This window comes from Ambystoma mexicanum, chromosome 7p, assembly GCF_040938575.1.
Source record: "Ambystoma mexicanum isolate Mex_15411 chromosome 7p, UKY_AmexF1_1, whole genome shotgun sequence".
In the NCBI taxonomy this organism is placed as follows: Eukaryota; Metazoa; Chordata; class Amphibia; order Caudata; family Ambystomatidae; genus Ambystoma; species Ambystoma mexicanum.
In genome coordinates, this window is record NC_090939.1 from 219,739,554 (window position 1) to 219,764,903 (window position 25,350).

Consider the following 25,350-nt stretch of genomic DNA (forward strand, 5'->3'; position numbering starts at 1 on the left):
AAGTCCTCTTGCCGAGGAAAAGGACTGGCAGATCCACAAGGACCTCATACATAATCTTCTCACTGGGGGGTCATCCACCGGAAGATTTTTTTTGCAACAAACCTAAACGCACAATGCCCAGACTTTGCATCTAGGTTTCCCCCACCAGGGTCCAAGGGGAACGCCCTGTGGATGTGTTGGTCAGGGAAATTTACTTAAGCTTTTCTACTGACACCACTCCTCAGCAGAATAGTGCACAAGATGCACTAGGAGCAAGCCATTCTGATCTTAATTGCTCCTATGTGGGCAAGAGGTTTCCACACCTACTCAAACTAGCAATGTGCAAACCAATCAAGCTTCTGTGCCACTTCAAGATGCTTTCCCAGCACGAGGGGACAACACCATCAGCACCCTCAGTCTATGAACTTGGCAGATTGGCTCCTGAGCTCATAGGGTTTGGGCACTTCAATTTTCCTCAAAGGTGTATGGATAGCCTCAAAGAAGCACGGAAACCCAACACTAGACACTATTACTTCAACAAGTGGAAAAGGTTTGTCGTCTGGTGCAGATCACAAAACCTAAACCCAATTAAATCTTCACCATCTAACATTCTCCACTATATGCTTTACCTACTAGACTCTGGTTTAGTATTTAATTCCATCAAAGTATACCTAGTCGCCCTGTCCGCCTACATTACTTCTGTTACGCTCACCTGGTTCCCACGGGGGCGTCGACCGGAACTGGGCCGCTGTTATTTCCACCAGCGTGACGTGTAGCGCCGAGATGACTGACTGGACTGGCCCGCTCAGCCTAGTTTGTCTGGCTCGCAAGAATATTCTTCTGCAAAGGAGAAGAGGAATTAACCACCCGTGGAATTGAGTGTCAACCCACCTTCCCCACTCCCGTTGTCTTCCCACTGATCACTCTTGATGTCCCCTCCTTAGTCTCACCTGATGGTTTGGAAGGATGAGCTCTCCATCCTGCGTCGACCGCAGGGGCGCGTTTGATGACCAGTTACTTCACTGGCGTAGAGGAATTGGTGAGTTCCAGTATTGACTCTAAAGTCCAATTGTTCATAAGAGTTCAAATGTCTGCTCTTCACTCTGTCCGATTCCTTGCAAGTTGCCGATTAATCCACTCGAAGATTTCCAAATGGCACTCGGTAAGATTCAGGTAAGTCTATTGTGTTTTTCCCCTTAGGGGCCGGGGTACGGCGATGAAGCAGAGTTGACTGTGCCGACCCGAGATGAGCTGAGACCCCTGTGGTAAATCAGGTAAGTTTTGTGGGGGGTAACTGGTATTGTCCTTGCTTTCTCCCCTTAGGGGCCGGGGTACGGCGATAAAGCAGAGTTGACTGCGCCGACCCGAAATGAGGTGAGCACCTCCCGTGGTAAATCAGGTAAGTCCTTGGGGTAGCTTGTATGGCCTTAGAGAGTCCCCTTGCTCACCTTGCTGTCTTTGTCTCCTTAGGTGTCGGAGGGCGGCCGCGAGATGGAGAGAGCGTGATGGAATGCTGAAGTACCGCCAAGCAGGTGAGTTCAGTGCGGCGCCGTAGGAATGCGAAGCGATGCTTCAAAGACTTCTGTCTTTCAGTTCTGTGGTGAAATGGATCAGGATTCAGGTAAGGATTAAAGTTAAAACTCCTGTTCTAACCTTTATCCTTTTTGTCTTCTTGTTTCAGGAGTCCCAGGACTGAAGCGGGCGTGGCTGAAGACTGGAGCTGCTGAAAACACGGTGAGCGTTAGGCTGCAGCAAGCAGAATAACGCGAAGCATGTGTGGCTGTCCGGGCGTGGTTTAAATAGCCTTGGAAGAAGATCCAGGTAAGTATTCTTCCACAGCCCCACCCAAGTAACAAAATAGTCCCTTCAGTAAAATAGTCCCTCCTAAGCCTCATTTGGCTTGAGTCTTCATGCAGCATGGTCTGCCTCAGGTGAGTATGCAGCATGGTCTGCTTCAGGTAAGTTATCAATAATGAGCCTGGCGCCCATGGCGCCAGGACTGACTTTATCTTTATGAGCCTGGCGCCATAGGCGCCAGGACTGTACCCAAACAGCCCCTAACTGGGGCTTTTGGGCATGCTCCAAGTGGCATGATGCCTGCTTCCGGGGCTGCTGGGCCTGGTCTGGTCTTCCGGGGGCAGGCATCATGACAACTTCTCAAAACAAGGTGTCTTGGTGAAAGGTACCGGTTATCAAAGCATTCATTTAAGGAGTAAAGATACTATACCCTCCCATTTCAAACCCTCCACTGGGTTGGGACCTTATTGATGTACTCTCAAAGCTCATGGGTCCACCTTTTAAGTCTATGCACAAGGCCAGCCAGCCTAAAACACTTATCTTACACAACTGCCTTTCTAGTAGCTATCACCTCGATAAGACGAGTTAGTGAGCTACACGCACTATCAGTACAAGACCCTTTCATTGTCATCCATAAAGACACACCCTAGATTCTCACCGTAATTCAAATCCAAGTTCCATGTTAACCAGTCCATTGAACCACCTACATTTTCTTCTAAAACCAAACCATCTAACTCAGCTGAAATAAGCCTCCATACTTTAGATGTAAGGCAGACTGTCTTGTACTACATAAACCTTTTAAATCCACTCCAAGGAAAACCAACTGTGGAGTACCACAGGGATCGTCCATATCCCCTCTGCTCTTCAGTATCTACCTAAATAAAATAATGGTTGTACCTAAGTACCAGGAAAACAACCACTACATCCCATGGCGCAAAGAACTAAGAACAGCACTGGCGCCATCGAAAACAGTCCAAAACTTTGGAGTCCTAATGGACAACGAACTAACACTTGAACCTCAAGTAAATGTAATAATCAAGAAATACTTCTTCCTCCTGCACACAGTAAAAAAGGATCCAGGCATTCCTCTCCTTGACCCATAAAACACTCACCATCATCTCCCTCATGTCCAGAATAGACTATGCCAAGACTATACCAAGACTATGCCTCGGAATGCCGGAACGTCTGCTAAAGAAACTGCAACATATCCAAAATGCAGCAGCCAGACTGCTCCTTAGACTACTGCAAAGGGAACACACCACCCCAGTGCTAAAAATGCTACATTGGTGCCAATGAAATAACGAATCGTGTTCAAAACAATGTGCATAACGCACAGAGCAATCCATGACCAAGGAGCAGAATTCCTACAAAAGCAAAAACTTGGAACACCCTCTCAAAAGAAATGCGCAATACGAAGGATTACCAGAAATTCAGAAAACTACTTAAAACCTGGCTTTTTGGCTCAGAATTAGAAGGAAACGACTAGGACTGAGACACCACTGGAAATAGAACACGCTGCAGCAAGCACATATGGAAGGAAGAAGCCATGGAGGGACATGAGAAAACACCCACCCCCGAACAGTAACCCCACTCTAGACATCACCCCAGGGACGCACACGATAGCTGCAGAGAGAGGAGCATTACCTAATTAACTGGAACCCTGGAGGCCTTAAAGCACCTTCCTCGGGAGGTGGGGACCCTGCACCAGCGGCTGGGGGGAGGCAAGGGTAGGCACACCCATGGCAACCTAAGAGCAAACCATTCAACTATATCCATCTCTATCCACGGATGTGGGGAGGCGTTCACCACCTCATTACCATAGACCGCTAGACAGCTAAAGAGGAAAGCCACCACCATGCGAGGAACCCGGCTAATGAACCGCTACAAATGCACAGCACAGGCATAGACGCTGAGCACAGAAGTCCGAACCAACGCGGTAAGAAAAGCCCCACTAACCCAACCCGAAAACCTCAATTTTCACACGCACCTCTTAAACACTAAACAAACACAACCCCTTCTCTGCACAGCAATCCACATGCACATGACTACACTGCAACAACAAAACAAACAACATATACATAGTCCCGCACAACAGCACATGGGAATCTACTGAGCCGTAATCGCAACTCGAACTCAGCGAACGGTGCAAACCGAACTGAAGCTGTCAACAGGACATCACAACTCTCGCTCTACTGCTAACTCTTCCTGCTATGCCCTGCTAACCCACCCCACACTCCATCCTTTTCAGATCCGCCAGGGGACCACTCTGATGGTGATAGTGCGCAGTATAAATTATCTTTAACATTAACATAAAGAAAACCAAACCTCTAAGGAAAACAGACCTGCTCTTTGTTTCCATAGCACCTGGTAGGGAAGGAGATCACATTTCAAAGAACGCTATCTCCAAATGGATAGTTGAGTGCATATAGCTTTGCTACTCACTATCAAAGAAAACTACCCTTTACACCAAGAGCTCGCTCTAACAGGTACAAGAGCTACTCTAGCATGTATTGCAAATGTTCCCTTTGACACAATTTGCAAAGCAGGTACATGGAGCTCCATACATGCATTGACACACACTCGAAAGACTCACTGGTGCGACAAGCACTGCTAAAATCTCTATTTGCCATGGTACCTTCTTACAACCCACCTCCTTCTCCAGGTACTGCTCGCTAATCTATGCATATGCACAAGCCTCAGAATGCATACATTACTCACCATAATAGTATTTCTGATGCTTGTATCTGCTTAGATTCACATGCGCCCACGCTTCCTCCCCTCCTGTTGTCAAAAGTGCATAGATGTTTTAGCTCTACTTTTCTGCTTTCTTATCTCTGTACTCTCGCCACACTTCATGCAACCTCATGCCAGAAACAAAACAATATGAGCGACCTGGATGCGTGAAGGACCAAGGGTACAGAAGGGGTCACACTAGGGATAGTATTACTAACACGCCCAGTCAACGTCCCTTTGCGAGTTTCGAAAACAAATCTTGTAATACTCCGTACTAACGCTAGATGTCGGCCTACATGTGATCTAAGCAGATTCAAGCATCAGAAATACGATTAGGGTGAGTAATGTATGCAATATATAAATATGTATTTCTGTGGCTTGGGGAATCTGCTTAGATCACATGCTGTGCATAGGCCGACATCTAGTGGAAGCTGCAGAGTATTACAGTTGTTGTTTTTGAAACTCGAAAAGGGACATCGACAGGTCATGCCAGTAAATACTATCCCTAGTGTGACGTCCACTGTACCCATGGTCTTTAGCGCGTCGAGGTCCATGAGATTGTTTTTTTTCCGTCATCATTGTTGGACTCTGAAAGCAGAGTTCCTTTCTGGCTAACGCCATTTATTATAACAAAAGATTAGAGCTAGTTACTCTTTCTGTCCGGTCTTAGCCGTTCCTTACAACAACTTCAGCAACGGTTTCGAGGACTTCCTTCGTCGGCTGCAGAACTTGCCTCGACGAACTTCCACACGGCCTCGGAAGGCCGCCCCGGGCCTCGGCCCTCACAGTAGGGAGAGTGGGGGGTGGTTCATATCTTAGTTGAAATACGAGAATGCATATTTCCCCTTCTTCCCACTTTACTCACCAAGCTGCCTTTCCAATTCAAAATGGAAAATACACCTTTTCAATTTTGCCCTACATGCAATAAAATATTTCCCTGGAAGGACTCGCACTCGGTGTGCTATTTGTCTTCCAAGGGACCACAACGAGGGCCACTGCAAAGCCTGCAAGCTCTTTAAACCCAAAACTTAAAGGTCTGCAAATCAAGCGCTGGGCCCACCACGCCACGCCATGCAGGCCAAAGCCGCCATGGACGTTGAAGGTGCTTCCAGTGATGGCAGCATCAGTGTCTTCAGTGATGACGACGGCAAAAGGGATCTATCGGATTCCCACGTGCAAGCCTGTCAATGAGAGATCTGTGACATTAGAAGACACAGGCACTGCAAGCACATGCTGTCCACAGCTCATATTTCAGCCATCATTAATTTATTTTAACTAGGTGCTGCCCTCATCTGTACATCTACCCCTTCTCAAGCTCTCTGCGATTCTCTCTCTGCCTTCTGTTTATCTAAGATCTCTTCCATCCGGCGCTAATATTAATAATGGAGCGACACCTTCATCGGCTGCCTATGCTTCTACTGAGCCCTCTTTGGTTCTGGGGTCTTGATCTTTCTTCCCTATTTTTGCAGAACCTGACATCTTGGCAGCTGCTCAACGTCTAGAATCTGCCTCCCCGACTGATGCCATTCTCCTGGCTCTGTTGAAGGAAAATTCGAAGGCCATCATCTCCCATATTACTGCTGCAGTAAAGGCCTCTTTCACGGATGGAGTGATTCCCCACACACTTAAACATGCACTTGTGAACCCGTTATTGAAAAAACCTTTGCTTGACCCAGAGGTACTGGCCAATTATCGCCCCATATCATTACTGCCCTTTCTCAGGAAATTGCTGGAAGCCCTGGTCTCTACTCTGCTTTCTACGTTTCTCGAATCCTCTTCTTATTTTGATCCTTTTCAATTGGGTTTTCGGCCTGGTAGGGGAACTGAATCTGTCCTTCACGCAGTGATGGATGGCCTGGCTCGCCTGGTGGATCATGGTGGTGTCGACGCGGTTGTCCTATTAGATCTGTCAGCTGCGTTTGACACAGTTGACCATCCCACCCTGCCTTTTCGTTTTTGGTTTTATTGATAATATATTCAATGTCATCAAGGCCAATTTTCCTTCCCATCAGGATAGATCTTTGAAGTTGTAAAAAGGAGTGTAGAGGTACATGAGAACTAAAAAACATTTCTATGAAAACGACCCAGTATATTTTGATAGCACGTTCAAGTCAAGAGCAGCAGCTTGGTCAATGGCCATGGAACTTGGGAATCTCCATATGCTGAATGGACAAACAACTGGGGACTCTCGAGTAAGACCCACCTGGTCAAATGGAACAAAGTCAAAGACTTTAGAATTCTTCTTTGTTTGCCAGGACACCAGAAACCATGCAAAATACTTAAAAGTAATCAAAACAACAAAAAGCGATCATTCGCTTTTGAAACTGACAATGGACATAAAACTGGCACAAATAATAAAAAAGTTCTCCTCATAAGGGCATAGCAATATCTGAACGAAGAAATCGAATCTACAGTCCTTTGAATGGTACTAACAAACTTCCGCTTAGGTACGTTATGCAGAATGAGCAGTAGGATGGAGTAAACTATCTCCCCCTCAAGGTTTCGTCCAATACATCTGGGAAAAGCAGAATAATACACAAGCATATAGAGGATGAGGCTCTTTCCTGAAAAGAAATCGCTATTAAGATCTGATCTCTGAAAAACTCGAGATGTATACCCCAGAGTGGAAAACAGAAGCCTTAAGGAAAAGAAAGCAAAAGTGTAAAAATCGGCAAATTGTGTACTGAGCACAATTAAATCAGACTGATGCAGAGTCAATGCTTAGATCAATGGCATCAAGAAAAATCAGAGGCATATGGCAACTAATAAATAAGACCTCAACAGCTCAGGATGCAATATTGACAAATGCAGTGATGGAAGAGAACTGGGTACTCTTTTACCAGAATGTGTATCCAGTGAAACATCAAAACAAGATCTAATGCCAGAACCAGGACGAAACTGGATCATACCTTTTTGATGAGATGGACTTGGAAGCCCTAATAAAAAAGCAAATAGAGCGACCCCCCTGGCCCAGACAGCGTGTCCTATAGATCTCTAAAAAGCTGATCCTGCAGCGTGGATACTGTTCATTCCTAGACTGTTTGAGGATGCCTTGAGGAAGAGAGAGATACCAGACCCATAAAAAAAAAAAATAAAAAAAAAAACCCATAGTAGTCACAATTTATAAGAAAGGAAACTGATCAGACCCAAACAATTATCGGCCAATTGCCTTGCTAGACGTTCTAGGCAAGCACTTTGCAGCCATGATATTGAAACATCTTCAGGCATGGATAATGGAGGCAAAAAGGCAAGATCAGCAACATTCTGCCTTTACCAAGGATATTGGAACAGACTGCAACTTATTCCTGATCAATCTCTTGAAACTAATGTCAATCAAAAACGAAACTAAAATATACTTGGCATTTATTCACCTCAAAAAGGCATTTGACAACGCTAAAAGAGAACATCTCAGGGGAGAAAATGGCAAACTGGAATTTGCCCTTCTCATTTACTTCGAGCAATAAAAGCACTTTATATGACCACCAAAGTCCAGCTAATACTGAGGGCATGCTATCAAGAGAAATTCCATCACTGAAGTATTAAAACGAGGCTCTAGCCCCAACGCTGTTCGGTCTTTTCCTCTCCGATTTACACGAATTCTTGAACAGCGTTAGTGCCCCCCCACCCACCCGGACCCCTTTGAGTCAATAGAGTCCCCTTGGCATGGATGCTCTATGCCGACGATCTGGTGCTGATTGATCTGAAACCAATCGGATTACAGAGAAGACTGGCCAGTCTTCATGAATATATCCTCCAAAATGGGTTACAATTCAATGAGGGAAAGTCCAATATTATGATGTTCAAACAAATGAAGGGAAGGCAAAAGAACTTGTTCAGATGGACTCTGAACCAGGTTGAGCTCCCAGTAGTTAATGAGACTGTCTATCTGGGAATCTCTAGAAGTCCAAGTATGGAAGACCAGCCCAGACAGTTAGAACTGAGGTCACGGGTAAAAACCCTTGCAGCACAACAGGCCATGGCATTCGATAAGAAATATGGTAAGTTCACGATTCAACCAGTCTTAGATTTTTACAGGATGAAATGGTCCCTATACTGACATATGGGGCGGAAGCGCAGCTATCATTCCCATGGCAAAATTGGACAATATTAGAAGGCCTATTCTGGTGACTGGTCTTAACAATACCAAGAAGACACGTGGGCACCACTTATGGACTACTCAGAAAGCTACCCAGCTCTCACCAGAAGACCCCGCTAACACGCAGGCTGCAAAGCGATCCGTACTATAACACAGATAGAGGAACTGAGATGTAGAAGTAACCAAAAACAATATACAGAGACACGGCGAAATGGAGCAATCCCCCTCACCCCCTAATGTCGTCTATCCTGTAGTGGACTGTGACACGGTTTGAGGACCCAGGTTAATAACTAATTGCTTAACTAAATGCCATGTTGATGTCAGTGTACATGTATGCCTTTGTTGAAATGCTTAATAAAATGTATTGTTGAAAAATAAAATGCCAAGAAGAGTGTCACCGGCGGTCATAAGACACGAAATGGCATTAATTTTGTTTCACAGAATAACTGCTTGGAAAACGTTGGCACTGTATGGTGACTAGGTATTTTTTTTCTTATTTCTTTTTTTAAATGTTTTATTCATTTTCACAACCACAACAAACCATAACCAACAATAATTACATAATCATGTGCTTCATACTTGTTTCAAATTGTTCCCCTTAAACTACCCAACCCCTCCCCGTCCCATTGTCTGTTCATTGTTCTAACTTTTATTCATTCTACCACACTGTCCCCAATTTCTTCTTGTGTCCCTTGGGTAGCACCATCAGTCTCTTGTTGATCAAACAATGTCACAGTCAATGCAATTCATTGGAAAATGTCCGTTCCAAGTTCCTGCTGTCCCCCCCCCCGCACCGCATCCCTGTTTCCGCCATTGACCGCTTCCGCAGATCTTCCCACCATCTTTCAATGCTTGGCTCTGTGGTAGCTTTCCATCGCATTACTATGCTGAGTTTAGCTAGTATGTAAATAAGGTCTTTCATCTTTGCCAGTGTTTCTGTTTCGCGTTTCTCTTAAACGGGCCCAACATGCAGGCATCCGGGGATTGGATATCCAAAGTAATATCCCCTCGAGCTACTTTACTCGTCACCCTCCCCCCAAAAGGCCTGTATCACTCGACAACCCCAAAACAAATGAATCAATCCTGCATTTTCTTCATTACATTTGGCACACACACGACCCTTGGCTCCTTTAAATTTTGCTATAGCTTCAGGTGTGAGATATGCCCTTTGTGTAATGTACAATTGGATTAGCTGTAGCCTGGCGTTCCTAACTCTGGCGACCAGGTTATTCTATAACCTGCTCTGTTTACAATAATGTTTGTAAGACTTTGGAATGTGTTTAGCTGGAGGTTCTGGGACTGGCAGCTTCTCTGGACTTCAGCATGAGACTGAGAGCTGGAAAGATACTTACTCCCTGTGTTCCCATCTAGGCCTTAATCTGTAACAATTGCTCTTTTCGCTATATTGCCATGAACAGGAGTCAAAAACATCATGTTGAAACAGAAGTTTGTACTTATCACTTACTAACACGAATCTCGCAAGATATGATGTATATGGCTGTGTAAGTAACATAAAAACAGTTCAGTTTATGCTGTCTCAATAAACTAGACACCTGTTTATACAAGCTCTTTAAATACCTCCACAAACATAATCACTAGGAAACTAATCTACTAAATAGAATCAGCGCGGTTTAAAGGTCGGTAAACCAACCATGTCAATTTTTAACAAACCTTATTAAAAGCTGGTTCAATCTGGTATTGACGGTACCACTTGTTCCCAGGAGCAGTCTTTCTGAAGGTCGCTCAAGAGCAGTACTTAATTCTGCAGCCAACTTGACCTTTGATTGGATTGGTTATTCACCTCTGAGTAGATAAATTGCCATTGATTCGTAGTTGATTGGCGTACAAGCCATCTCGCAACTCATCCTCTAATTGTATATCGTTAATCGTAATTCCTGATGCACACTTGCTTTTGTAATTCAGCAGAGGGCAACGTTTTCAAATATGGGAGGATTGATGGATTCATATTGGATGTAACAAGATCACCCTCCACATTGGGAAACTTAGAGGGCCCTGCAGTAGACTCCTTTTTAGAGTTTGTTTTCTTACACTTTTTGTTTTGGATTTTTTTCGGTAGATGTAGAATCTGGAATATCGTCACCTGATAAAGCCATAACTTTGTTTGAGTCAATATTTTAACCTCTGAGGAATTTCCTCGAGTTGCTGCGACTAGGTTTTTGCGAGATGGTTGGCTGCTTCACTTTATTTTTGTGTGGCTTTTTTTCCTCTTACTATTGAATTAAATAAACAGAGGGTTGTCGCATTTTGGAGTCATTGAACCTCATCGTTATCCTATGGAGGAATGGAAGGAGACAATTTCAATGCCACTTGGATATTGTTCTCTAATAAAATTGATTTAGGTCCCGTTAGGTTGTAATTTGGGTCCTTTCATGGGCTAAACAAAAGAGTTGATGGCTGGAAGGTTTAGAATAAATCTTGACCTCTGGCATTGCTCTGGGCAACCCCCCAGACCATCGTTCTTCGCCTGCCAAGCCATTACAAAATTGGAAAAACCATATGCAAATCGGGCTTGGTCACACCCCCAAAGGGATAGTCCAACCCGAACTGCTAGGTCACAACCCTTTTGCACGAGACCACAAGCATCCCCAGACATGTTTCAGCCTTGTTGGGCTTCATCAGTGAGGAGTAGCTTGGGTCTCTAGGCCCAGCAGGCAAGGGACCCACGTCTGGGCATACCCTTCCCACTCGGGGTGACAATAGCAAAACAACAGAGTTGATGGCTGGAAGGTTTAGAATAAATCTTGACCTCTGGCATTGCTCTGGGCAACCCTCCAGACCCAAGCTACTCCTTGTGGTCTCGTGCAAAAGGGATGTGACCTAGCAGTTCGGGCTGGCAGGCGAAGAACAATAGTTGCCCCCTACCTCTTTATAGGCATCGCTATGGCTCCTTTCAGTAGGTAAGAAAGTTGGTTCCAAGTTGCAGATGGGTTCCGGTGTTTCAGAGAGAGAAGTTGCATTGTGCGAGCATGCTTCAGTCTCCAAGCTGCTCCATAGTTCAAGAAAAGAGTTTTGATTGATCTGGGGAACCATTACCTCTTCAGTGCAGGTGCGATCGACCAGCATATTAATAGATTGGTTGTGTAGGTGGAGCTGCATCGCCTAACTATTCTGGTTAGTCACAGATGAATCGGTTTTCACGGTTGGAAAATAATTTAGTTATTTTACTCACTTCATTAGTAGCCGAAAGGGCGGTCAGTGTTGCTAGTTGTGGAACTATTACCCTTGGCTGTTTTATTTTGATTGACTGAATTGGGGTAGGAGATGTGACAGATTTCACAGGTTTGTTTGAATCGACCAGACCACTTCTCAGATTGTAACAGCAAGTTTTAGTGTCGAACATAGTGTTACCCAGTCAAAGTGTAAAATACTTACCGTCAAGCCGCTAATCTTGAAGAGGCACGGCGATGGCCCAGGACACCACTGCAACAACTGCACTTCCACACGGACTGGATCCTTTGCAAAGAGTGGGTTGTTCTTTGTGTAACTGTTAGATGCGTTCTTGCGGAGGATAGCTGTGCAACATCTACACTTTCTCCCACACTGGTCTGGATCCTTTTCAAAGAGTCAGTGGAGATGCATCCAAGTGGGAACTGTAGCTGTGCAACAACTGCATTTTCTCCTGCACTTCAAACACCTGCTGTTTAGTTTCCTTTTAAGTAGCCTAGCTTCAGAATGTGTCACAAATTGCTGTGGAAATTCCAACATGCCTGTTGCCTCCCAAGCATGCAAATGGTGAAGTATGTTTGAATTGCAGGTTTTCCTAAATTACACTAGCAGATTACAGCAAGGCTACAGATGAAGCTGTGAAAGACTTTAGTGTAATATTAAGTGCTCACATCCTGGTGGCCAATTGCGTCTTCCTACTCATTAACAATGGTAGTGATCCCATTAATTAATCATTGGCATGTTGGCTGGTTGCACCTTTCTAGTCAGTGTGATTCCCTGCAGGGTCTGAGTTCAGTATCTATGTTCACGCACAGCCGCTGCTGCTCTAGTAGCATAAACGGGGCCAGGACTTTGAATGGGCCAGGGCTAACCAGGGCCGAACCTTGGCAGTCTCCAAAAAGATCTCCCAAGCCTTGACCCTGTCAGAGCTTCCCACGACTAGCCTCAGATAGGCTGACCTCCTCAGGTAGCCTGTTCAGCCAAGAGCTGCATTATTAAAGAGCTGCCTGCATTAGGCGATGCCTCTCCTTTTTTCTAATCGGAAGCATCAACGTGTTTCAGGTGGGAGTTCTCAGGACCATGTATACAAATTTAGTAGGAAGTCAAGCTTACGTAAGATACCCTCAACAGTGAACATAGAGCCAATAGATGCATTGCATAACCACTGAGAATCATACTAGCATAATGGTGCCTGGCGTATACACTGCATTGATTATAAATATGCACAGCCATAAATACGCTTCTGAAGACTGATCGGGAAACACTGAGCAAGTGTTTTTGAACCTAAGAATATTACACGTAAGAAGATTGAGCATATTCAAATTATTTCACTGAAGAAAATTACTATGGAGGACATGACTAGCAAGTAAACATCACTCAATACAGAAAGAAAACCTATACATGGGCATTTACCCTTTTTTAAAGTTTCTTCTGAATTGTGTGCACCTCACTCCTGTATAGGTTCTATCCAAGCATTATGTTTCCATTATTTTTTATTGTATCGGCTGTATAAACTACCTTTCAATGTCACAAAAAATGTAAAAACTATTTCATAATATTCACATAAGCAGATTATTAAACAATTAGCAAACTAAATTCATTAAATTATTAAAAGACAAGACTCATTACATTCACAAATATTCTAAAATGTACAATTAATATTATTAAAAGAAGATTCTTAAGCTTTGTTCATCTTTCATTATTGTTCATATGAATTCTCTAAATCTAGAAATTCAAGAAATTGAACGGTAGCTATTCTCACAGATGTCAGCTTAGTACTAAAAATTTGAGTCCATAATACTTCTGTATGCAGTATCTCGAAACCAATAAAATGTCGTTTAAAATGCGAGCAACGTTTATCCTTTAATTTCACACATTCAGCAATTAAGTGTTCTAAGGTTTCTTTTTGGTTTTTATCCTTGCAAAAGCGGCAAAAGTTATCTTCTTCAGTTATTATGCTTCTACATGCCATAATGTCTTTCAAGTGGACTAAATTGAATCTGAATCTAAGATATAAGTTCCTAGATCTAGCAGACGAAAATGTTAGCATATAAGGTTCTGTATCATACAATTGTTTTTGTGCAAACCAAGTGCTACTAAAGTCCGATATTGTCCACATTTGTGCAAGGTGTTTATCCAATCCATTTGGTACAGTTTTGTTTGTGTACAATCTGGATTCTGAATTAAGAGTTCTATAGAAATATGATACTCTGATAGGGCATTATAAATGATTTCTCCATTTCTCCATCAGACGATAACTTGCTAATTTATAAAATACATTTTTCCTATATTCATTCATCACACATGTTCTCAATAGGCTTCATAGCTTCCACATAGTAATCACATATAAGGAAGGGAGTCCTAATTCGAACCTAATTAGGGATATTGGTGCACAATTTGGCTAGTTGAATGCCCTTCTCCAAAATTTTCCTTCCTTTTTATCCCAAAAAGACTGATTTTGTGGATATTTGCTCTCTACACCGTATATTAGTACAGTTACGGCTTTTTGTCTATAAAAAGTTAGAGCTGAGCCACATGAGAATTTGCCATATTTGTACAATATTATACGAGCTTGCGTGGAGAGTGGCATACGTTTTGAGTTAATATTGTCAAAGTACCGTCTATCGTTACTTAAATTGTTTATATTAATTGCTAAATATTTATATTGACCAACTTCTGTCAAAACAATATCTTGTTGAGTCCATGTGAAGGTTTTTGTATTACAAGATTTCGTTTTTTCCGCATCGCATTGCTTGTGTCTTCTCCTGATTGATTACCAATTGGTTTTCTCGCGCATACCGACTTAGTGCATTTAGTGATGTTTGTAGACCACTTTGAGTTTTTGCCAAAAGCATGAGGTCATCCGCGTATAGTATCCACAGAACTGGATGTGGACCTAGTTATGGAGCATCTGACTGAATGGTGGTTGAAAATATCTTTAAAATCAAGTATACAAAAATTGAATAAAATAGATGCAAAAATGCATCCCTGCTCAAGTCCCGTAAAAGTTGGGAAAGAAGCTGATAACAGACCTTCTAATGTTAAACATACTTGCATGCTAGTGTTCGTATGTAAAATATAAATGAGTCAAGAGAGACGGAGGACAATGTCTATTTTCCAACTTTTGAAAGAGCAGGTTTCTGTCAATAGGATCGAACGCCGTTCGAAAGTCGACGTAAAGAGTGGTTGCTAAATGGAGCTACAGTATGACTTCAAAGCATTCATGATGTTAATAGCAGTACCCAATCCAGCAACAACCCCATTTTCATGGGGGTCACAATGATAAGACTCTAATGTCCAAGCATTTAGGGCACGAAGAACCAAGCAGGCATAGATCTTCCCGGGCACATCAAGAAGGGCGATCAGTCTATAATTAGATGGAATTTTCTGATCGCCCTTCTTAAATATTGGCACAGTTATTGAATGTGCCCAGGAGTCTGGAGTACTGTTTAACAGATTTACATGAGTAAACAAATTCAATAGAATTTCAGCCCACAATTCCGGGTGTTCTTTTAGCATCAGATTCGAGAGCCCCGGGTCCTTGATCTGCTTATCTTTTTGATAAGTTGGACTATAGCGTCTTTGTCAAAAACCAGATGAAAAGGGCTGTCAATAAAGTTAGCAGATTTGCTGAATTTGTTTATCGTAAGGGTATATAAATCTGAGAAATAGGTCATCCACCGATTTTCAGAGACCCCGTTTATTTGGGTTGCCAGTTGAGATTGTGATGTCATTTGGTTTAGTAAGGTCCAGATTTGAGTGGTATTTTAGTTAGCCATAGCCTGCAGCATGGCTTCGCCACCTTTCTGATAAATGATGGCACTATGAGCCCGCATCCAGTTTCAGTATCTTGTCTTGATCAACCTCAGAATAGCAAATCTTTGTTCTAGAGGAAGACACATGGTCCTTCTTTTCTCTCGTCGGAACCAAGACTTTTGCTTCTTCACCAAGGGGTTGACAATAAGAATATTATTGAATATTCTTTTTTTTACGGTATTATTGGTCTTATATAGTTGTAATAATTCCTTAAATTGTAGCCCTTGTTGAAATAGCTGTCTGAATCGGTTCTCATTGATCGAGAGAAGAAAATCATTGAGACTACGTAGGGAATTCTCTGACCAGCAAAATCTTGTTTTGCTATTGTTGATTTTTAGAGTACCTTTAAGATGGCTTCCAACAATGTAAATTCAAATCACCCACTAGAATGATTTGAGAGATTTTAGGTGCAGTGTTGAGAAGTTCAAATAACTTATTTAAATCCATAAAGAACTGATCATTGTTATGCCCTTAGGGTTCCAATATAAATGTATAAGTGCGATTATAACATTTTGATTTTGAACTTTAACCATTTCCATGAATGCATTTGGGGCACACCAGGGCTCAATCACAAGTCCCGAGTTAATTTTTGCTGCTATCGTCAGGCCAGACATCGGTCTGCCCTTGGTCGGTCGAATAGCTGCGTGGAGAAGTATGTAATGGTTATCCCAAGTAGGTGTGTCTGAAAGCCATGTCTCTTGCAATAGAACCAAGTCAAATGTATGCAAGTTATTTAATAGACGAGTATATCCTCTGGTATTCCAGCTTGCTAAACTCACTCACTTTTTGATTATATTTACATTTAGTTAGGCTCTATTCGAGCAACAGCAACAAGGCACTTGCTCTTTGTTAGCAGCTCAATTATGCCTTAATAAATCAGATTGACAAAAAGTTGTAGTCTTGGACATATCTGAAGTTCGGTCAGGATATGATCTCACTGCTTTGAAAGATGTTGTGGGCACTCTCGCTACAGCTGGCACATCATATATAATCTCAAATCCCATCTGATAAAATTCTGCTTTTGCCAGCAATATAGTATTCAAGACTAGTCTTGATGAGATCCATAGTTTCGATTCTGATAGTTTATCATGGCTGAGGAAGTCAATTCGGTTTATATCTAGAGAACATAAATCCTCTAAACTCGGAATCTCAGCAAAAATAGCTAATATGCTGGCTCTATTAAGATCATAGCTGGGAAATAGTGTCGGTCGGCATCTTATAATTAAGCTATAAGACTGTTCTAAATTAGTTTTTTAAGTGGTTATGACTGGGTAAATTGGGTCCAGGTGAATCACGTGTTTCAGCTGCATTAAATCCAACTGAGGAGGAGGCATTGTAGTATTTCTCTATACCAGAGTGTGTGTTAGGGTTAGAGACACACGCCTCAGTGTGACCTACTGAATTGATCACTAAATTTTGATGTTTAGGGATTTGAGACATATCATTTTCAACAGCCTGATTGGTAAATTAGTGCGATTAGTTTCTTGAGAGCAATCGGCTATACAATTCACACCATTTAGATTTTTAGAAGCAATGCTATTTGAGGATAAAGAAGAGCATACTTTCTGACAAACATTCAAGGAATTTCCGGAAGACTCTATAGTAGCAGGTTTAATACATGAAACAATGGGATTAAGTAATTTGTTTGAGGTGGCTTCTTGCAATATTACAGGCACTGGTTTTCTTTGAGTCACCATGTATTTGTCAACTTCTTTACGTATCTCAGCACGCATAGTTGCTGCATTTTGTGATATTGGTTTGCACACCTGCGTCTAAAGGTATTGTAGGCTCATAGAGCTCTTTATCGGCTGCAGCAGGTATTAAGTTATCTAAAGGGCCATAATCTTGCACAGGTGATTTCCTTATTTCTCTCATTATTTCTTTAGTTTGAGTTATATTCAAATATTTTTTTATAATTGTATCAGATGCCTGTTTGTGTTTTTTTCGGATTCGTAATCATTTTCTGTAACGATTTATAACTTTTGTTTTTTTTCATCTGTTTTGCTTGCTTTTCTATATTACAGGTCGTTTTTTTACAACTCTTATCATTTATTTGATTAGTAGGTGTAAACATTGTATAAGTCGGTTTAGTTTTTGTAAGGTTAGAGCTTAAATTTCTGCTTACAGCATCAGTATTGACTTTTTCTATAGCATCTGCACTGGGCTGATGTGTAGTTTCTTTTTCAGAAGGGCCAATCATTTTTTCCATTAAAGGAACCGGACATTGCTCACAAAAAGATATATTGTGATTAAGTAAACTCATTTCATTCGAGCCATTTGGTTTGTTATTTTTAATCAGCAGACTATCATTATTTTGCAAGATATTAATTGCATTCGACTCCGACAGTAATTTCTAAGCTGGTTAGGGTCTAAACACACGTTTTGCTTGCCACGCAAGAACCTTTATTAATTTGTAACGTTTGAGCATCTATCTTAGTACTCCGTGTTTCATAAAGCTTAGCCAAGGACAAGATGGTCATGTTCATGGCATTGAAAGTGATTTCGATTAATGAGCAAGGGATTAGAAGAGGGAAAGGCACGTAAGGTTTATATTTTTCCGGCCGTCTCTCTGTTGGTGCTTCATAAAAAGACATGGGAGCAGAGTCAGGTTTTGATAAATTATTAAAGGAGAAAATGTCCGATTGTGATAAATCATACAAATTATTATGCTCGGATACAATCAAAAGATTTTGCTCATTTTTAATAGTTCTATGCTGGTAAGAGACATCTATTCCAAAAGATATGGGCGACAAAGGGTAAACAGAATTCAAAGAGATATGATCGTCTCTATCCAACAATCCAACAATATTGACGCTGTTGGAGCGATTTGATTAGCGTCAGTTTCGCTCTCTAACGCGCTAGTTGATTGATGTCTGTGCGCTGCTTATAGGCTCAGCCTGCAATTCAATTGAGTCTTTAACAGGTTCTTTCAAGGCAGCAGATTCGCTTGGTGTACAGATGAAGCCTGCTGAAATAATTGAGTTATTTCCTGCAAGAACATCTGATACTTGAGAATTGGAGGCGGCAAAGGTTAAATGCAGTTGTTTCAATGTTGTGTTCAACGTCATTGCAGCTGGAGTTTTTTCCGATGCTAGTCAGTTTCTTTTCAGAAAACATAGTCTTTCGCTTACCACTCCTCAAAGAGTTGACCGAAATGACTTGATTAGCTGCCGGTGACGATTCAGCAGGGAGGTTATTTCCCAGCACACTTCGAATAAGATTAACACAGGGCTTTGGCATTTTAGTGATTTCAGAAAATGGAATACAAGAAGGCATATCAGGTTTTAGTGTATAAAGCTTTCTTCCCATTCATAAGAAAACGAAGAAGAAATATGGCCAGATGATTTGAGTGATGTACAGATGGAAGAAAGCACAGGAATTTGTTGTGCAGAGGCACCCGGAAGCACCGCCGCCCGACGACCGTGGCTTAATGGCAGAGCTCTGCTTGTTGCACGGGCGATGGTGTGCGTGCCCCTCGACAGTTATAGCTTCCTGTTTAGAGGGGGCGTGGCTTCACAATTTGCTCGTTCAGAGCAGCTAAAAAGTAAAGTAGAACAGAGTATGAGTATTTAAAGCTGTTCTACAAGATGTAAAGGGAAATATAATACTTCTGTTATGTTGTAAAGTAGTTTGGCAGTAGCATACCGCCAAGTCAGGAAGCAGTTCAAAGAGGGAGTCCAATCCAGTAGACCAGTCCGCAGCGGCAAAGCAGTGCTTCAAGGTGCTTCGCTTGGTGCATGCATATTATTGTTCTTCCTGACAACGGCACCAAAAAACTGCACTGAGAATATTTAAATGCACTACTATAGCTATAATAAAGCTTGTATCAAATGTTAAATTACAATAGCAATCACCAGTTAAGGGCCCATGTTAGTAAAAGGTACCATGTGTGATGCACTTGTATTTGTAAACAGTTTGTATTGCATGTGCAAACAACGTGTACTTCAGAGCTTTGTTTGCATTGCCTGCTTGATCATTATCCCCTCTTTCCTCAGAGAGCCTCGCTCCCCAGGTTCCTCATTCGGGGCCATTTGAACTCTACCAACTGCATTATCATGCAGCCGCTGACCGGGGAGCTTGTTGTTGAAAGTTCAGAAGTTGCCATCAAAAGCATTGAACTGCAGTTAGTGCGGGTGGAGACTTGCGGTAAGTTCTTACATGTTCAATTACAAGTTCAGCCCTAATGTAAAGTAAAGTTATACCAGTGTAAGCTGGTGATTGTTGAAAACTGATTTTATAGCAAGATAGGGAAATTGGATCAATTACTTTAACTTTTCACCTGCTCCGGGCCTTGCATGCCCCATTTGCCAAAGACTTTTGTGAACATACACTCAAGTGTTGCTGATAGCACACATTGTGTCCATTCCTTCAACATTTAGGAAAGGAGATGCTGGAATGTTTGTAGAGATTCAACATTAACATCGCATTGCTTGAAAGTAGTGCCTGATCACCACTGCTTTCGGGTAATACGCAAGTACTAAAGGTAGTGCATGATCACCAGTACCTTTGGGAAGTGCAGGAACGTTAAGAAAATGTTCACCATGTGCAAATATTTCCAATGCTCGAGTTAAATGTTTTGCATTGGAGTGAAATATGTTGTATGTGTGCATTGGTTGGTTGATGAACCAGTCACCCTGGGTGAGTTGAAATATAGGATGTGTAAGTGTTAACATGAGTAAGTGATTGCCACCACTCGGTAGCAGTCAAGTTATTGCTGATTAGGGTTAATGGAGTTGAACAGTGTAGCACTGAAAGTGTTAAAGTTCTTAAGATAAATGAGTAGGTGTTCAAGATGAGCGAAATGGTTTGGACTTAATGTCTTCAGATTGTTACCTTTATAGATGGCGATTGTGTTAGTCATGAGCAAGGTTGTATGCCATGAAGAGTAATTCAATTGTTTCGACTTGTGCGCAGAATGAGGCGAGGCATGGGTGGATGCCATCTAGCATTTAAACACAGAGGGTATATGATATTGGTGCATGTAGGAGTGAGTATTGAAATTGTCTAGCACAAAAGGTGTAGAAGCTTTGTGGGTATTGTAGCTTTCTAGCACTAAAGGTATAGGACCTGTGTTAGTGTTTTTCGTTTTTTAGCACAAAGTGTAGAAGCTTATTGATGTGGTGTATGCGCTAGTAAAAAGATTTTTTTGAAGTATTTAGCACTAAAATTAAGCACAATGGAAGGTGCACCTAGAAGTGTAGAGTGGGTGTTGTGCATCACAAGTTAAGTTTTTTTCCAACTTAGATGCAAACTTGTGAGTTTTTTTAATCGTCCATTGTTTGTCTGTTATACAATGTGCTGCTTCTCCGCAGCTACGTCTGTTTCATGTGACCTCTGTCTTATGAGTTGCTTTTTCTATCCGTTTCATTTCTTTTATCTGTTCAGGGAGATCTCTCTTTGTGGTGCAAGCTTTAAAACTGTGTATGCAAGTTAGTTGGTATATCTTTGTTGCATGTTCATCAGTGGTTTCATACATGCTGTCATGGCTGGGCGTGTGACGGGTTCTTTAGATGTTCAGTAAGGTTATGTTTGTGCAGCAGACCAGAGGTCAGGGTTTGCAGACCCCGACTTGCAGGTTTATGCTTGAGCGTGGAAGGCTCGAGATCTGGGGGTTGAAGACACAGATAAAAGGAGAATAAGTATATGCAGATGGTTATGAGCATAGATTGATTTGCTCCATATAGAGCAGGTTTGTGCTTGAGCATTGCAGGCCTGGGATCTGAATGTGGCAGGCTTAGATAGGTGGTGAATACGTTTTCTGCTATTGGTTGAGAGAGTGGGTAGGCTGTCTCGGGTGTGCTGGTATATGTTGCAGTGGGTTGTCATTTTAGGATGCAAAGTCCCTCTCAGTGCGTGTACGGATGTGAGTGAAGTGCGTGTAAGTGTGAATGAATGCTACGTTTTATTTGCATATGTTAGGGTAGGGAGGTGTGTAGTATCTTGAATGCATTAGTTAAGTGTGTGGAATGTACTGTGGAACCTAGGGGTATGTAGATTCCAGGTCTGGCTTTTAGGGAAGGATATTCAGGATGGGAGCTACACTGGAAGGATGTACATTACTTACTCTCCTGTCTAACCTTCTATACTGATACCAGTAACAATAAAGTACACTTCTTTTTGTTCTCACCTGGTCCTTCGTGCTTCCTGAGTCCTTCATGTGTCTACTTTGATCCAGGACACTACAGGCCTTTGTATACATGCTGAGGCAAAATAAATCCACTAATAGAGAGCATGTTTTTTGTAGCGTGAATCAGTTTTAGATTCACATGCTGTGCTTAGTCCGCCCTCGATTGGTGGATCTGGAATATTATGCACTTTTACTACATTTTGAAGTGTGCATCGAGATAAGCATATAACAAACCAGATGCCAGTATGACATTGATACTCAGCCCATTTGTGTCCCTTTACTTACCATCTTCCGTTTTCCTCCATGGGGTTTTGGCAGCGAAGAGCAAGGGGGAAGATTTTAAATGAAGCTTCTATCTTGTTTAAGCTGCAACCAGCAAACGTAAATTGTAGTTTGACTTCCTCTGTGGAACATCAAAACAGGACTTCAAGATTCAAGACAATTCAACATTGATGAAGTCCTACTTGGGAATGCTTATAATTATTTTGGTTAATTATAACATTCTCTTCACTTTAGAGTTGTGGCCTCCTGGAATAGACACCCTTTAAGTGTTGCCTGTCCTATTATCATGAATTTTTGTGGATAGACAAACTGAGTGTGCAGCCATTGCAAACCAAGGGATCGTTCAGAAACTCATTAAGCAGCCTGTAGAAAATTGAAGCCCAAAACGTTAAAGTTGAGAAAGTAAAAACGGTATCTACTCTGAAGGAGTTAAGGTCTCATGATTTGTAATCGAAAAATTCAACCCCTACAAATTACAGTTGCCAATACCATGGACACCAGAAATGGGTGTTAAAGAGAACCATGGAGGAATCCCACGGATCCCCTGTAGCAGTATTGAAATGGGAAAATACATCCTAATCAAACAGAGTTAAAAATCCAAAGCAGTTTGTGCTCCGTACAGGTTCAAATTATATACGCAACAAAGAAAATAACATAATTGAAAGTACAAGTACCTTGGAAAGATTAACAAGGACCCATCTCCTAAAACCACAGATAATCCTTTAAACCCCCCTTCCAAGACATGATATATTGCAAGAAGAGATTGATGGTATTAACAAGAACTTAGCAGGAGCCCCCTTTGAAATCACTGATGGAAGAACAGCATGGCATCTGCTCATTAACAGTAGAAAGGGGCTTTGAGGCATGGTCCTCCTAATAACACAGGATTGTTTTTTTTTCACAAATCATCTAAAGGGCACAGAAGTGTAACGACGCCCAAATAAGCACCTAAATTGCGCAGAGAAATGGTGGCAGAAATCCGGATGGGCTCTGTACTCTGAATACATATGCAGCACAATACAACTCCACTAACCACCCCTTTCACCTAACTAGAATAAGGGAAACTCCAATGCTACCAGGCATGCAACTCTGTTAGCTGTTAGAGAAGTCACCCCTGAAATAAAAGGAAAATACACACAGACAAGTAAATTCCTCGTCCATATGGTTAATGTCATCATTAACTCACACTAAAAACCTTGAGTGACAAAATAAAACAGACAAGGAGGCGCAGAGATCGGAGGATTAAATCTTGAGTAACTGTTTTGAAGCGCATAATAAAGATTGCCCCATTCATTGAGGAACAGATTAGTTGAAATTGCAAAGATGATGTAAACTACTGTAGTAGAGATTAGTTATATGGCAAATGAATATGTTGGGATATTGCCGATCATCAATCAATCAAATTACTAATTTCAGGGAAGCTTAAACTCAGTTCCTTACCATCAGTAACTGGAATATACAATGAATGAAGTAGCAAAGTTTTGCAGAAAAAACAGCAACAAGAAATTGTTTTGAAAAACGTTCATGATATCACAATCCTTTGTGAGATGGCACAGATCCTCAGCAGATGGTGTCTGCAACTAGGGATACCAGGGATTTGAGATACCCTTCACCTTAATGAACAGGCAAAAACAAATGACAGTGAGGCGGTATAAAGATCTGTAATGTAGGTGGTCTTGTATAGCCCTGTCTGCCACTGTTGGTAGCATCACTGTGCTTGGCTCTGTCAGAGAAAAGGGGGGTGAGGTTCATTAGTGGGACAGTAGGAAAGGCAGATGCAAAACCTGTGGTGTTGATGGTGGCCGGTCGGATGTCCCGGTTCCTGAGTCCCAATCTGCCCCCTAATGGGTTTGGCAGAAGAAACTGTGGCACATGTTGTCCATACAGAAGAGCACAAGATCCGATGGACAACTGCGCTTTGGGTCTGGTTAGCAGCTGATGTGGGAGATTGCAGCAAGGCTAAAGAGGCGAGCATAGTTGTGGTTCGGGTAGTTTTGATGTGCTAACAGCTAGCCCTATGGTGGCCTTCTTTGGGGGGGGTTTGGTTGTGTAGTGTAAGGTGGTAGATGATCTTGGAAGGGAGTTGGGTAGTCGGGAGAAGGCAGGAGAAGGCTTTACAAAGCAAATGCTGCAACTCTGCACTCATACCACTTGCCATTTGCAGACCGGTCCCATATCTCTAGCTCCCAATTCCATCCGTCTCTCTCTCTTTCTATCGTAGAAACATTGTACCCCACGGGGAACAAAACAAGCATCTGTGAGTTGGCAGATGAAGGAAATGGGCAGTGTGGAAACTCTAACTTTTCTTTAACCTGCTTAAACGTTTGGGAGGCAGGAACTTAAACTTCAATGGAAGGACAGCTTAAAACGTGAGGACCACATTCCCCCATTTCACCTTACTTAGTATGTTGATTAGCAGCATTCTGCGGACCGATGCCTCAAACCATACTCTAACATGCTCTGGTGCTATGCTCAGTGGCCTGGTGCAACATTTACCTGTCGAAGTCAGAGCAACGAATGTTTCAGGCTTTCATTAGAGTGTTGACTGGGGCGGGGGCCAGAGTCCTTGCCCATTTCGCTCAGAGGTCTATCCTGCTGTCTCCCACAAGTCCCAAACTAATCTCTCACAGTCCAAAATGAACTTCCTCCCACACAACCAACAGTCACAACTCGCAGTTTTTGATGTATCACCAAGCCTTCAGTATCAGAGTGCTAACTCAATCCTGCAGAGGATTATTCATGAATAAACGAGGAGCAGAAAAGATGGAAGATGGAGTGGATTCCTCAAAAGAAAATAGCCCACCACGGAGAGGTGGGACAGCTCCACGATGGTGAGTCACAAAGTTTTTAGGAATGGAGGATATGATGGACATTCCAATAAGGCTGCAATCTTGAGTTTGTAGCCTCTCGCCCCTTGCTAGCGAATAGTCAAACAAAACTATACTGGCACATGAAACAAGTAAAAGGAGCCTCAATACACATATGGATTAATATTTCTGCAGTACTGATCAGACTGTAAGCAGACACGTATATAACCCACAGCATAGAGGCAGAAAGCTTCCACTGTCAGTACACAGGGAACATCGAGTAAGCTGTAATTTGAATTTAAGAATTGGAATGGATGAGACCGCACCTCCATTGAGGAAAATATGCATTTCATCGACATTGAAAGACCAGACTTGTGGTCAAAGAAAGGCACAGTGCATTGGTGCAATAATGGATTCCTCTCAATCTAAGGAAGGCCGTCATTTAATCTAATAAAGTAGTGTCTCCCACTCCCCTTGTCTCCAAAAACGATAGTTGAGGATCTCGATGACGGGGGACATACTATATT

The 25,350-nt window shown here is 42.3% G+C and overlaps 1 protein-coding gene across 4 annotated transcripts in view; it reads left to right on the plus strand.

Annotated features, from left to right (window-relative positions):
- Nucleotides 1-25,350, plus strand: part of VPS26C (VPS26 endosomal protein sorting factor C) — a 641,087-nt gene that overhangs the window by 425,716 nt on the left and 190,021 nt on the right. For all 4 annotated transcript variants that reach the window (XM_069636086.1, XM_069636088.1, XM_069636089.1 and 1 more), the window contains one exon: nt 19,603-19,753. In XM_069636086.1, the coding sequence (XP_069492187.1) occupies nt 19,603-19,753 (151 nt within the window). The remainder of the gene's footprint in view (nt 1-19,602; nt 19,754-25,350) is intronic.